Genomic DNA, 15,655 nt, shown 5'->3' with positions numbered 1-15,655 from the left:
ACATGTGAGTAGGACAAGGTGTTGCATCCTCTAGAACTATAGCTACAGGGAGGTGGGAGCCACAGAACCTGGATACTAATAACTATGTGCAGGTCCACTGGACTAGCATCAAAATGTGTGTGTGTGACTGCTGAGTCATCTCTACCACCACCCCAAAAATTGTCTTCTGAGAAGTTGCATTGAATTATTATACATAAAATAAGATTTTAATTTATTATCATGATTTTAAAAGATAAATAAATCAAAGGGCCAGAAGGTGGTCCTTGACAAATAATAGCAACAGGAAAGAGTATAAAAAAAAAACAAAATTGCATTTATATGATTAGAAAGATGTAACAATTAAGGAACAGGGAGTCATAAATTTGGGAGAAAAAGAGGGTACATAGGATGGGCTGGAGGGTTGAAAGAGAAAAGGGAACCTATATAATTATATTTTAATTTCAAAAAATAAAATAATTTAAAAAGAAATCCTAAAGGAAGGATAATATGGCAAGAAAACAACATAAAGGTAAATAATACATACATGAATTCAACTTTCTAAACTTGAGATAATTTTTGATACCAAATAGTTTTATGTCCTTGAATAAAACATATTTCTATATCTTCAATATCTACTATATATAGATAAATATTCCATGATTATTACAAATGCATTATATTAAATATTGAACAAATGGAAAAAGCTGGCACATTGAGGCACAGGCTTTGAACCCTGACCACTGCAACGTGACAAAAATTGCTATTATGTTCAATGTTTGTAAATTACAGAAAACTAGCTTATGAATGAGAGAAAATGACTGTTAATTATACATTTGTGCATATTCAATTGACAAGTACATATTTTTCATTAAAAATAAATGTTGAAAGAGTTTTGGCAGAGTAAGAGTCAGGAAGAAAAAAGCTGTGTTAAAATGTTGCTCAAATGTAAGGATTTGAAGCCCTGTTTCTGGGCTGCATGTAATTTGTTGGATGAACAATTGCCCAGTATCCATGAAGACCTAGTTTCTCCATAGTGCCATAAATTTCTCTTATCATACAAGAAGGGGAAAAAAATGACCAGAACTTGAACTCCTCGTGGCAACATTGCATCTTCTTATCCAAATACAGATCTTTGCATATGAACACTGCTCACAGACCAGTCACACCACTGCAGCTCATGATACTGCTCCTCTGTTAAGAAAGAATTCTCATACCCAAGGTTTTCCTCAGAGCAACTTTGACATCCTTATTTCTCAAGCTATAGATCAGAGGGTTCAACATGGGCACCACAATTGTATAGAACAAGGAAGATACTTTTCCTTGGTCAAGGGGCAAAATGGAAGGAGGTTTGAGGTACATGAAAGCCCCAGAACCAAAGAAAAGACAAACCACAATCAAGTGGGAGCTGCAGGTGCTGAAGGCCTTAGACCTGCCCTCTGTGGAATGCATACGAAGAATGCTAGAGAGGATGAGGGCATAAGAAATGAAGATGGTGACAATGGGCACACCAATACCAAATGCCACAACAATAAAAACTACGAGCTCATTTGAGAAGGTGTTGCTACAGGAGAGCTCAAGAAGAGGAAGAATGTCACACATGAAGTGATTGATGAGGTTATCAGCACAGAAGGTCAGATTCATAAGGTTCCCTGTATGGGCTATGCCTCCAGAGAAACCCATTACATAGACTCCCAGTAAAAGAAGTAAAAATACCTGGGGAGACATGGTGACCGTGTACATCAGGGGGTTACAGATGGCAACATAACGGTCATATGCCATGGCTGACAGAATGAACGACTCAGAGAAAACAAAGAAACAGAAGAAAAACAACTGTGTCATGCACCCTGAGTGTGAGATGATGTTCTTCCGTGAGATAAAACTCATAAGCATTTTGGGGATGATAGTGGAGGAATAACAGAAATCTATTACAGAAAGATTGAAGATAAAGAAGTACATAGGTGTGTGCAGGTGAGAGTTCAACCCAATCAGGGAGATCAAGCCCAGGTTCCCCACCAAAGTCACCATGTAGAAACCTAGAAACAGGAAGAAGAGGGGCATCCGGAGTCCTGGTTGGTTTGTCAGGCCTGCAAGGATGAACTCTGTCACAGAGGAATTCTTGGCAGTCATTCTTCTCAGAAACCCGGCCTGTGTGACAGAGAAGAAAACCAGTGAATAAAAAGAAGCATCATCACCATCCTCAGAAATCTATGTTCTCCCTCTGAAAATGGAATCCAAAGGAGGTTTGCACTACGTACATTGTAGGTAGTAATGAACTACCAGCTGACAAAAACTTCCAGAGCACATTAAGGGCTACACTTATCATCCAGAATGGGAGGTTGAGCATCTCTTAGACTCTGAAGATGGTCCTTTTACCATGCACTGCTCTGTATGAGTTACTTAAATTGGGGCATCTTCTCTAGGTCAGCACTATAGACTAACAAGTTGATGTTGTGTTTCCTACAATCTCCTAACACAAATAAACATGCACTTGTTCTAAGCTAACACTTAGTTAGGAGTTACTGGGAGAACATCTAGGAATATGTGACCATATAGTAATCTCATTTTGCAAAGGAGACACAGAGTTCTCAAAGACACAGAGTCTCAGTGTTCACTCCTGCCTGAAGTCTGGAGGGAAGCTCCAGCAGACCCACACAGAGTCTGTATTCCTAACCCTTGTTTCATGGCTGTTCTGGGTCAGAGGGGCACATACCTTCCTTTACTTGTAGGAGGGTTGTTCTGCTTACTGTCTCTCATCTGAAGTGTTCTAGGAAAAATAAAGACCTCGTGAATGGGAAAGAATAGCTTGGAGTGCAGAACTGTCTCTTCTGCAAGGCCAAAGTGCAGACTCAGGCTTATCTTGTAATCCTTTCTCTACTGACAATATTCACAATTGCTGTTTATGCAGTGGCCCCTGCAGGTTCCAGGAAGGAAGCAGCCCCTGCCTTTGAATAACAGAATAAGAGTGTCATTCTGATTTACAGATCTCAGGGGCCTGGTTATGAAGACAGAGTCTCTCTCAGGACTATTTCCTCAGAGTTTCTCTCCCTAAGGAAGCAGGAATGTTTGGTTTATCTGTAAAATTCCTTGTTTAGCCTTTAGGAAAAAAATTCTTACAATTAACAGTTATAATTATGATGGAGGAGATGATCCTGGTTCCTTCAACATATCCAAATCCCTAGTGTCAGAAGATTCAATATTACTAAAAATACAGTAAAATGATAAAACATGGTCCAGGGCCCAAAATATATTCAGTAATGCAAATCTGTATAGCCTGGAATTAGAAGTAGGAACTTTAAAATATCCACTTGAAATACATTTTAATTTATATAGAAGGAAAGAGAATGAGCTAACAAATTGCAACAAGGAACAACAAAACAAGGAAAAATAAAATGCCAACTGAAAATTTTGAAACAGAAATGTTATATATTTGGTCTAGTGCTGCCTATATTGTGTTAATTTGGTCTGCAAGATTACAGAAGAATGCACAAGTCTGCATGTAAGATGCTGAGGGACCCTGCCCCCAATTTTGTTTCACTAATAAATAAAGTTGCTGGTGGCCAATGGCTGGGCAAGGAGACAGAGGCAGGACCTTAGGATTCCAGGCAGAGGACTGAGAAAGCAGCAGGAAGGGAGATAGCTGCATGCCTGAGAAAGAGTGGTGACATCACTCCTGAGAGATGCAGAGGACAGAAAGACAGCTGACATGAAAGAACCAGGGAAAAGCAGTCCCAAGAGGCCCCCTGACTGGGCTTAGGGCAACAAAGATGGAATATGATTTTAGTAAGCAATAAATCAGAAATATTGGTGGAAGGGAGAGTGTAGTCACATGGAAGTTTGGAAGTGGGCCAGCCATTGAACTGTTAAAGGCATGTGTGTATGTGTGTGTGTGTGTGTGTGTGTGTTTCCTTCAAGAACCCAGAACATTGGGGCAGGTAGCAAGAGGGATGCTGCCACCTCCAGGGTGGAAATGAGTAGGATTAATTGGGTACTACTACACTGAAACTTTCTATAGAGGATTAGGAATTTTGTGAGTTGAGTTAATATCACATTAGGTAATGTCACACATAGTATCAGTGAAATCAAAGACAGAATTAATAGAAATCAGCTGTACTAAATTCAGATAAAAAAAAACAAAAACAACTTCCCAGAGGCCATGGAATCACAAGCCTCTGGGATAATCTCAAACAAGTCCAATATATTTGTAATCACAGTTCCAAAATGTGACCTAAAAAATAGATAGAAAATTTTCTTTTAAGTACTAAATTAAAAGGCTTCCATCCAGTAATATTGATGAACCAGAAAGCAAAGTAAGTTTAGGAAACCACAACAAGAAAACAGTGAATACAAAACATATCATAGTTATGTATAACATTGTCAAACACCTGAAAACTGGATTAAAAAGAAAAGCACTTTGAAATAGGCATAGACAAGAGGCTCAGAGATTCTTAGGGACCTGAAGTGAAATCAACTCACCAGTTATAAAGGAAATGGAAATGAGGAGACAATTAAATGACATCTTTAAAACTCTGAAGAAAAACAATTGTCAATCTAGTATTACGTATCTGATAAAAATACCTCCAGCAATGAAGCAAAGAAATTGTCAAGCAAATGAAAAGTGAAAGGATTTATTACTAAGCACTTCAAGATGTGAAAAGCAAATCATTCCAGATGAAAGTACCAGTCTACAGGAGGAACTTCATATCTGTGCAAATATCAAATACATGGGCATACATAAAATACTTTCTTTTAGTTTTCCTTCAAAAGTAAATTTGGTTGTTTAAGTCAATAAAACAATAACATGATTCAGCCAAAAATATAGAGATGTGCAACTAAAACTACAAGAGGAGTTAGATTAAAAGAACCTTGCATAAATCAACAGGATCAAAAATTTCCAGATGTAAATGCAAACATTTACAGTTCGGCACAAGTAACAACCTTAACAACCTAGTGTGAAGAGAGGAAACACCAGAGTGGAAACTGAGTCCTAAACCTTGGACCTTCCCATCCTCTTAAGCAGGCATGACAGTGACAATTGGTCCAGAAATCCTTACCAGCCTCAGTCCTCTGTGGCATTCAAACCCTTCCCAAACCACTGTCCTGTTCTTGCTCAGCTCTGCCAAGTCAGAGTGTTTCTCTTCTGTACTACACTCTCCTCAGCTCCCAAGTGACAATCCACATGTACTAGAGGGTTTAAATCAAGATATGCACAAGCTATTACATATATATCAAGGGAACAGCTAACTTGAATACAAGATCAAAATCCAACATGTCTTACAATTCAGAGATAATATCAGAAATAAATTTTCAACTGTATATTTTCAAAGATTTATTCCCGCTTTATGTACCTATCCTAAGGTGTGAATTCCCACCAATGTCAATGGATACATACAACTGATGCCTGATGTCTATTCAATCCATCAAGAACATTTACATAGATGGATGGGTATATCGCTGTCAATTAACTTTGGATAGGACTAATAATAATAAGTCTTATCAAAAATTGTGAAGAAATTTTATATTGCTTATCTAGTCTTATTAGAAATGTGATGTTCTCTCTTGTAAAGCTTGCAGTATCTGTCAAGACAAAATATACACCTACTCTATGACCCAGCAATTATCCCCTCAAGGAAATACTCCCCCAAAATAATACCCTGTTTAGAATTAATTTCCAACACCTAGATTTCACTGCCAAAGACCAGCCTCAGCTTGGAGAAGGGTTCCTGAGAGAAGGGAGGGGTGTCTGGGAGAAGCAAAACAAATGACTGGAAGTCAAATCATGGGTCCAAGCTGATGGCCTATTTTCTCCTTGAGATCGATTTCATGGCTGATATCTCTCTCTCTCTCTCTCTCTCTCTCTCTCTCTCTCTCTCTCTCTCTCTCTCTCTCTCTCTCTCTCCTCTCAATTTCCCTCCTCCCTCCTCCTCCTCCTCCTCCTCCTCCTCCTCCTCCTCCTCCTCCTCCTCCTCCTCCTTCTTCTTCTTCTTCTTCTTCTTCTTCTTCTTCTTCTTTTACTTCTCAGGACAGCTTTGCAGACTGCTCTCTGTGTTCTGCTCTGCTAGAGACATCTTTCTCTTGCTATACTCTAAAAACTCTCTGGATAGGTCATCTCTTGCAGATCAAAAGCCCAGTTTTTTTATTTGCATAGCAATTTAGTCATTACCCCAGGTTCCCTTTCAATTATCCCCTAACTCAATTTCCTATGACCCCAGCCCCTTGATTCTTAGAAACAAAAGACAGCAAGCACAAGCACACACAAAAAGATAGCTTTGTGGGACCCAGCCCTAAAATTACCATTCCTCCCACTCCTGTGCCTGGACCAGGCTGACCTTGAGCTCAGGAATCTACCTGCCCTTGTAAGCATAAACAATAAACTTAGCTGGGTGGGATTTTGCCTTGCAATCACCGATCCCTAAATTTCTTTATCTTCTTCCTTAGTACCTTTCAGACAAGCTGGCTCACACTGCAGTTGCCTTTTTTCCTTTACATTTATGAAACTCCTTAAAAAATTCCTATTGCATCCTTATATTTTGCATAGTTGAGAAATTATATATATATATGCTTATATATATATATATATATAAGCATATATATATTCAGCATTCGTGTGCACTATTATATAAACAAGTCTTTTGCCCATAGCAACCATCAAGACTCAAGGAGGCCCAAGTCCTTCTGGATCTGTACCAGGGGCAGTAACCATGTCATGTCATCCCATGGCCAAGCAGGACTTGACATCTCACAGGTGTTCAAACTGGAAATTAACAAAGTAGGGCTTAACAGAAGGGATGAATAAGCCATGGTGTTTCATTAAAATGAAATTCAACTCCGTAATAAAAAGAAAACACTACTGAAATATGTGGTGTGCTGGTTTGAATGAAAATGGCCCCCATAGGCTCATAGGGAGATGTGGCCTTGTTAGAGTAGATTGTTGCAGGAAGTGTGTCATGGAAAGGTGAGTAGAAGGAGGGACTTTGAGGTAACAGGTGGTCAAACCAGGTACAGTATCACTCTCTCTTCCTGCTGCCTGAAGATCCAGAAGTAGAACTTTCAGGTTCTCCAGCTCCATGTCTGCCTGCATGCTACCATGCTTCCCTCCATAATGATAATGAACCAAACTTCTGAATTTATAGGACAGTCCCAATTAAATATTTTCCTTTATAAGAGGCATTGTGCTAAAAGAGTCTCTTCATAGCAATAGAAACCCTAACTAAGTCAAGCTGAATGGGTTCAGAAAAGCAACAAGGGATACATCTCTGGGAGATAACTAAGAATGCACTGAGAAGAACCTCAAATGTGCTCAAAGGTACTTCATTAATGACAAAGGCACATCTGAGACTCTGAAAAAGAAAGTGATACTCACTATCTCATTCAACAAGTTGAGAAATTCTGCCAAGCACTGTTCAAGAGGTTACAGAATAAAATATTAACAAAAACATAGTATGTATCAATTACTAAGAAAGAGAAAACAAATAATAAACAAGTTATGTGATATATCACAGCAGATAGTAAGAAGGAGGAAAAAGAAAGGACAGGGATTCTGCACTATATATTTAAACAAGATGACAAATCATGAAACATTTATGGGGATTGGATGGCTTATGAAGCATATAATGATCCTGTTGGTCAGGTCTTTAAAAATGATGATTACACTGTTTCAGTCAGTATCCATCACTTTAATGGGTCAGTGGGTGACCAGTGATGAACTTGTCACAGCACTCATTGCCTCCTGACTCAGATAATAGGGCCACTAAAAAGAACTGTCTCTACTGAAGGGAATTTTAGATATCACAAATTACAGCAACAAAAGAACTTTCTAGACCTTCTTTAGAATCAGAAGTCATACAGTGAAGAGTTGTAATCTCTGTGTATCTCTAGTCTAAACATATCATCCATTTCTCTGAGTTTCCCTAATTTTCAAATCAGCTTTCTGGCATAGATCCAGTGTAGTCCTATAAGGCACCAATTGAGCTAGTATCTAGCCAGCTACATTTTAATACTTTCTCAGGACTATTTATGATGCCTTTAGCCAAAGATGAAAGAAAATGATCTTCTGCCTGAACCCACCAGAGGCTGCCAGGAGCCCTGGAGTATTCTCCACACTGCAGGACCTCGGGATCACCTCAGGATCACGAGTGAGTGAAATGCAACATCAGCTCCAAAGAATAGCAGAAGGTCTTGTGCCAGCAGGAACAGGGACAAGGGAACCCGTCTGACCAGAGGCTGGGATCCTTTCTGGTCCAGGCCAGCCTTGCCATCTTCTGCCTGAACCCAGCCAAGGGTGCCAAGAGCCACAGGGAACTCTCCACACCACAGGACCCCTAGCACACCCAGGACTTCAGGATCACAGGTCAGTGCCAGCCTCACCATCTTCTGCCTGAACCCAGCCGAGGGCAGCAATGGCCCCAGAGGACACTCCATGCCACAGGACCCCTACCACACCCAGGACCTCATTATTGCCTGAGAGCATGTGGGCGACTGAAGCAGAAGAGCTTCTTGGACAGGATTTCATCAGGCCTTCATCCTCAGCCAGAAGGCAGAGCTGAGACCCAGGCCCCTGGTGGGCACCTTGCTTGCTAGAGAAGAGTTGGCCTACAGGGAGGGCTCTGACCCTAGGACTCAGGAGGTAGATCAGAGCTCCAGACTTCTGGACACCTGCCCTGCAAGAGGAGATCTTGCCTGCAGACTACTGGGACTCACGTGAGAGTTGGACTCCCAAGAGTGCTGACAGAGGCTAACAGAATCACAAGAGGATCAAACTCCAGTCAGAGACAGCTTAAACATTAGCACCAGAGATTACCAGATAGTGAAAGGTAAACATAAGATTCTTACTAACAGAAACCAAGAACACTGGGCATCATCAGAACCCAGTACGCCCACCACAGCAAGTCCTGGATACCCCAACACATCTGAAAAGCAAGACTTGGATTTACAAGCATATCTTATGATGATGGTAAAAGATTTTAAGAAGAGCATTAATAACTCACTTAAAGAAATACAGGAGAACACTGCGAAATATGTAGTGTGGGTTCACACAAGGTGGGACTCAAAACCCACAGTAGAAGCCCTTAAAGAGGAAACACAAAAATCACTCAAGGAATTACAGGAGAACACTGCTAAACAGGTAGAAGTACTTAAAGAACTACAGGCAAACACTGCTAAACAGGCAGAAATCCTTAAAGAAGAAACAGAAAAATCCCTTAAAGAATTTTAGTAAAACACAACCAAACAGGTGATGGAATTGAACAAAACCATCCAAGATCTAAAAATGGAAGTAGAAACAATGAAGAAAACCCAAAGGGAGACAACTCTGGAGATAGAAAACCTAGGAAGGAAATCAGGAACCATAGATGTTAGCATCAGCAACAGAATTCAAGAGGTGGAAGAGAGAATCTCAGGTGCAGAAGATTCCATAGGGAACATGGACACAACAATCAAAGAAAATGCAAAGTGCAAAAAGATCCTAACTCAAAACATCCAGGAAATCCAGGACACAATGAGAAAACCAAACCTACGGATAATAGGAGTAGACAAGAATGAAGATTTTCAACTTAAAGGGCCAGCAAATATCTTCAACAAAATTATAGAAGAAAACTTCCCATACCTAAAGAAAGAGATGCCCATGAACATACAAGAAGCCTACAGAACACTAAATAGACTGGACCAGAAAAGAAATTCCTCCCAACACATAATAATCAGAACAACAAATGCACTAAATAAAAACAGAATATTAAAAGCAGTTAGGGAAACAGGTCAAGTAACATATAAAGGCAGGCCTATTAGAATTACTCCAGACTTCTCACCAGAGACTATGAAAGCCAGAAGATCCTGGACAGATGCTATACAGACACTAAGAGAACACAAATGCCAGACCAGGCTACTATACCCAGCCAAACTCTCAATTACCATAGATGGAGAAACCAAAGTATTCCATGATAAAACCAAATTCACACAATATCTTTTCATGAATCCAGCCATTCAAAGAATAATAAAGGGAAAATACCAACACAAAGATGGAAACTACACCCTAGAAAAAGCAAGAAAGTAATCCTTCAACAAAATTAAAAGAAGACAGCCACAAGAACAGAAAACGAACTTTAACAACAAAAATAACAGGAAGAAACAGTTACTTTTCTTTAAATTCTCTTAACATCAATGGACTCAATTCCCCAATAAAAAGACACAGACTAATAGGCTGGCTACACAAACAGGACCAAACATTTTGCTGCTTGCAGGGAAACTACCTCAGGGACAAAGACAGACACTACCACAGAGTAAAAGGCTGGAAAACAATTTTCCAAGCAAATGGTCCCAAGAAACAAGCTGTAGTAGCCATTCTAATATTGAATAAAATTGACTTCCAACCCAAAGTTATCAAAAAAGACAAGGAGGAACACTTCATACTCATCAAAGGTAAAATCTACCAGGACAAACTCTCAATTCTATATATCTATGCTCCAAATGCAAGGGCAGCCACATTCCTTAAAGAAACTTTAGTAAAGCTCAAAGAACATATTGCACCTCACACAATTATAGTAGGATATTTCAACACCCCACTCTCACCAATGGACAGATTCTGGAAACAGAACCTAAACTGAGATAGATGGACACTAACAGAAGTTATGAAACAAATGAACTTAACAGATATCTACAGAACATTTTATCATAAAACAAAATGATATACCTTCTTCTCAGCACCTCATGGTACCCCCTCCAAAATTGACCTTATAATTGGTAACAAAACAGGCCTCAACACATACAAAAAGATTGAAATCATCCCATGCATCCTACCAGATCATGACGGACTAAGGCTAATCTTCAATAACAGCATAAATAATAGAAAGCCAACATTCACGTGGAAACTGAACAAGACTCTACTCAATGTTAACTTGGTCAAAGAAGAAATAAAGAAAGAAATTGAAGACTTTGTAGAGTTTAATGAAAATGAAGCCGTAACATACGCAAACTTATGGAACACAATGGAAGCAGTCCTAAGAGGAAAACTCATAGACCTGAGTGCCTCCAAAAAGAAACTGGAGAAAGCACATACTAGCAGCACATCTGAAAGCTCTAGAACTAAAGGAAGCAAATTCACCCAAGAGGAGTAGAAGGCAGGAAATAATCAAGAACAGGACTGAAATCAACCAAGTGGAAACAAAAAGATCTATTCAAAGAATCAACCAAACCAGGAGCTGGTTCTTTGAGAAAATGAACAAGATAGATAAACCCTTAGCCAGACTAACTAGAGGGCACAGGGACAATATCCTTATTAACAAAATCAGAAATGAAAAGAGAGACATAACAACAGATCCTGAGTGTTGGGGCCGGCCTGCTGCTCTCATGTCTGGGTTCGAGCCCGGGAGACAACCTGGAGCTGAAAGAAAAGGAAACTAGGCAGAAGAGAGAGAGAGAGAGAGAGAGAGAGAGAGAGAGAGAGAGAGAGAGAGAACCAAGACAGGATTCTGATCAAGTCTCAAATGTTTAATGAAAATCTGCACTTTATAAAGAGGGAAGCCCATCCCCAGTCACGCCAAGTTTATTGTGAAGTAGTCAAAATATCCATTTAGCAGAAACTCGCCAAATTCACAGTTTGGTGTTAACTCTGAGAGATCTTGGAGAACCAGTTAGGCCTCAGGCAGGTGGCAGACAGTGTCACATCAAAGGAGAGGGATGAGAAGCAGCACAGCAGGTGGCCCCACATCAGTAACTAACAGTCTGAACCAGCCTGCCCAGGCTGAAGAAAGGTACACCTGAGGAAATCCAAAACATCAGATCCTACTACAAAAGGCTATACTCAACATAACTAGAAAATCTGGATGAAAAGGACAACTTTCTAGACAGATACCAGGTACCAAATTTAAATCAGGAACAGATTAATGATATTAACAGTCCCAATTCCCCTAAAGAAATAGAAGCAGTCATTAATAGTCTCCCAACCAAAAAAAGCCCAGGACCAGATGGGTTTAGTGCACAGTTCTATAAGGCCTTCAAGGAAGACTTAATTTCAACTCTCCTCAAACTATTCCACAAAATAGAAACAAAAGCTACTCTACCCAGTTCATTCTATGAAGCCACAATTACTGTGATACCTAAACCACACAAACATCCAACAAACAAAGAGAACTTCAGACCAATTTCCCTTATGAATATCGATGCAAAAATACTCAATAAAATTCACGCAAACCGAATCCAAGAACATATCAAAACGATTGTCCATCATGACCAAGTAGGCTTCATCCCAGGGATGCAGGGATGATTTAATATACAGAAACCCATCAATGTAATCCACCATATGAACAAACTCAAAGACAAAAATCACAGGATCATCTCGTTAGATGCTGAGAAATCATTTAACAAAATCCAACACCCCTTCATGATAAAAGTCTTGGAAAGATCAGGAATTCAAGGCCCATACCTAAACATAATAAAAGCAATATACAGCAAACCAGTAGCCAATATCAAACTAAATGGAGAGAAGCTGGAAACAATCCCACTAAAATCAGGGAATAGACAAGGCTGCCCACTTTCTCCCTACTTATTCAATTTAGTACTTGAAGTCCTAGCCAGAGCAATTAGACAACAAAAGGAGATCAATGGAATACAAAGTAGAAAGGAAAAAGTCAAAATATTACTATTTGGAGATGATATGATAGTATATATAAGTGACCCTAAAAATTCCACCAGAGAACTCCTAAACATGATAAACATCTTCAGTGCATTAGTTGGATATAAAATTAACACAAACAAATCAGTGGCCTTTCTCTACACAAAAGATAAACAGGATGAGAAAGAAATTAGGGGAACAACACCCTTCACAATACTCACAAAAAAAATATAAAATACCTTGGTGTAACTCTAAGGAAGTGAAAGATCTGTATGAAAAAAACTTCAATTCTCTGAAGAAAGAAATTGAAGAAGATCTCAGAAGATAGAAAGATCTCCCATGCTTATGGATTGGTAGGATTAATATAGTAAAAATGGCTATCCTGCCGAAAGCAATCTACAGATTCAATGCAATCCCCATCAAAGTTCCAACTCAATTCTTCACCAAGTTAGAAAGGGCAATTTGCAAATTCATCTGGATTAACAAAAAGCCTAGGATAGCAAAAACTATTCTCAACAATAAAAGAACCTCTGGGGAAATCACCATGCCTGACCTCAAACTGTACTAGAGAGCAATTGTGAAACAAACAAACAAACAAACAAACAAACAAAAATGCATGGTACTGGTACAGCAACAAACAAGGTAGATCAATGGAATAGAATCGAAGACCCAGAAATGAACCCACACAGCTATGGTTACTTGATCTTTGACAAGGGAGCTAAAACCATCCAGTGGAAAAAAAAGAGAGCCTTTTCAACAAATGGTGCTGGCACAACTGGTGGTTATCATGTAGAAGAAAGCAAATTGATCCATTCTTATCTCCTTGTACAAAGCTCAAGTCTGAGTAGATCAAAGAACTCCACATAAAACCAGAGACACTGAAATTTATAGAGGAGAAAGTAGGGAAAACCCTTGAAGATATGGGCACAGGGGAAACATTCCTAAACAGAACAGTGATGGCCTGTGCTGTAAGATCAAGAATCGACAAATGAGGCCTCATAAAATTGCAAAGCTTCTGTAGGGCAAAAGATACTGTCAATAAGACAAAACAGCAACCAATAGATTGGGAGAAGATCTTTACCAATTCTACATATGATAGAGGACTAATATTCAATATATACAAAGAACTCAAGAAGTTAGACCCCAGAGAATCAAATAACACTATTAAAAAGTGAGGTATAGAGCTAAATAAAGAATTCGCAACTGAGGAATACCAAAGGCCTGAGAAGCACTTGAAAAAAATATTCAACATCCTTAATCATCAGGGAAATGCAAATAAAAACAACCCTGAGATTCCACTTACATCAGTCAGAATGGCTAGTATAAAAAATTCAGATGACAGCAGATGCTTTCGAGGATGTGGAGAAAGAGAAACACTCCTCCTTTGCTGGTAGGATTGCAAGCTTGTATAATCACTCTGGACATCAGTCTGGCAGTTCCTCAGAAAACTGGACATAGTACTACCAGAAGATCCAGCAATACCTCTCCTGGACATATACGCAGATGTTCCAACTGGTAATAAGGACACATGTTCCACTATGTTCATAGCAGCCCTATTTATAATACCCAGAAGCTAGAAAGAACCCAGATGTCCTTCAACAGAGGAATGGATACAGAAAATGTGGTACATTTACACAATGGAGTACTACTCAGCTATTAAAAACAATGAATATATGAAATTCTTAAGCAAATGGATGTATCTTGAGGATATTATCCTGAGTGAGGTAACCCAATCACAAAAGAAGTCATTTGATATGCACTCACTGATAAGTGGATATTAGCCCAGAAACCTAAAACACCCAAGATACAATTTGCAAAACACAAGAAAATCAAGAAGGAAGACGAACATGTGGATACTTCATTCCTCCCTAGAATAGGGAATAAAACACCCATGGAAGGAGTTACAGAGACAAAGTTTGGAGCAAAGATGAAAGGATGGACCATCCAGAGACTGCCCCACCTGAGGTTCCATCCCATAATCAGCCACCAAACGCAGACTAGATTGCATAGGCCAGCAAGATTTTGCTGAAAGGACCCTGATATAGCTGTCTCTTGTGAGGTTATGCCAGTGCCTGGCAAATACAGAAGTGGATGCTCACAGTCATCTATAGGATGGAACACAGGGCCCCCAATAGAGGAGCTAGAGAAAGTACCCAAGGAGCTCAAGGGCTCTGCAATCCTATAGGTGGACCAACAATATGAACTAATCAGTACCCCCAGAGCTCATGTCTCTAGCTGTATATGTAGCAGAAGATGGCCTAGTCGGCTATCATTGGGAGGAGAGGCCCCATGGTCTTGCGAACTTTATCTGCCCCAGTACATTTGAATGCCAGGGCCAAGAAGTGGGAGTGAGTAGGTATGGGAGCAGGGCAGGGAGGAGGGTATAGGGGACGTTTTGGGATAGCATTTGAAATGTAAATGAGGAAAATATCTAATAAAATAAACATCATCTAGCAAGACAGGATAGAAATGAAAATCTTATGTAATTTTGACAAGTTGTGTAAGTAAAGAAAATCACATTTAGCTGACAGCAGTGACTTGATATAGCAGGCCATGAGAACAGGCAATGGGATCGGGCATGTATCGATGATGAAACGGATTGTAAAGAGAGCAGGCTGGTCCAAGCAATGCGTGTGTGTATGTGCAGTTGAAGAACCAGCTGTATGCACCTCCAAGGTGCTGCTGAATGCTGGTACAGCAGCTGTGGCCAAGGACCAGTGCTTTGAATGGGGCAAGGAGGGGGGGAACGGGGGATGGAGCACTTGAAGTAGCATCCCATATCCCAGCAGTATGCTTACTATTCTTGTGGCACATGGTGCCACTCGCTCTCACTTTATGAGTCCTGGGGAGAGAGGCAGAGAGAGAGAGACACAGAGACAGAGACATAGACAGAGACAGAGACAAAGACGGGGGAGGGGGGCTCCCTCCTGTGAGTGGGAAAGCAGCTTCTCAGACAAGAAAAAGGCTGTTTTTCTCACAGCTGCATTGGAACACCTAAAAGCAACTACAATAGTGGACAAAGAAGGAAGCAGCAACAGGGCAGATAGGGGCAGGCAGGACCAAAGCTGCTTTGGG

General features: G+C 40.0%; 1 protein-coding gene across 1 annotated transcript; it reads right to left on the bottom strand.

Annotated features, from left to right (window-relative positions):
- Window positions 1-1,173: 1,173 nt before the first annotated feature.
- Window positions 1,174-2,106, bottom strand: LOC110302158 (olfactory receptor 8B12-like). Its single transcript, XM_021172958.2, has one exon. It carries the CDS (start codon window positions 2,104-2,106, stop codon window positions 1,174-1,176), a length of 933 nt encoding a protein of 310 aa, XP_021028617.1.
- Between the last annotated feature and the right edge of the window lie 13,549 nt (window positions 2,107-15,655).

This window comes from Mus caroli, unplaced genomic scaffold (assembly GCF_978045245.1).
Source record: "Mus caroli unplaced genomic scaffold, Mus_caroli_1 scaffold_11, whole genome shotgun sequence".
Classification (NCBI taxonomy): domain Eukaryota; kingdom Metazoa; phylum Chordata; class Mammalia; order Rodentia; family Muridae; genus Mus; species Mus caroli.
The sequence above is the reverse complement of the archived record's forward strand: the minus strand, read 5'-3'. Positions and strand labels throughout refer to the sequence as shown.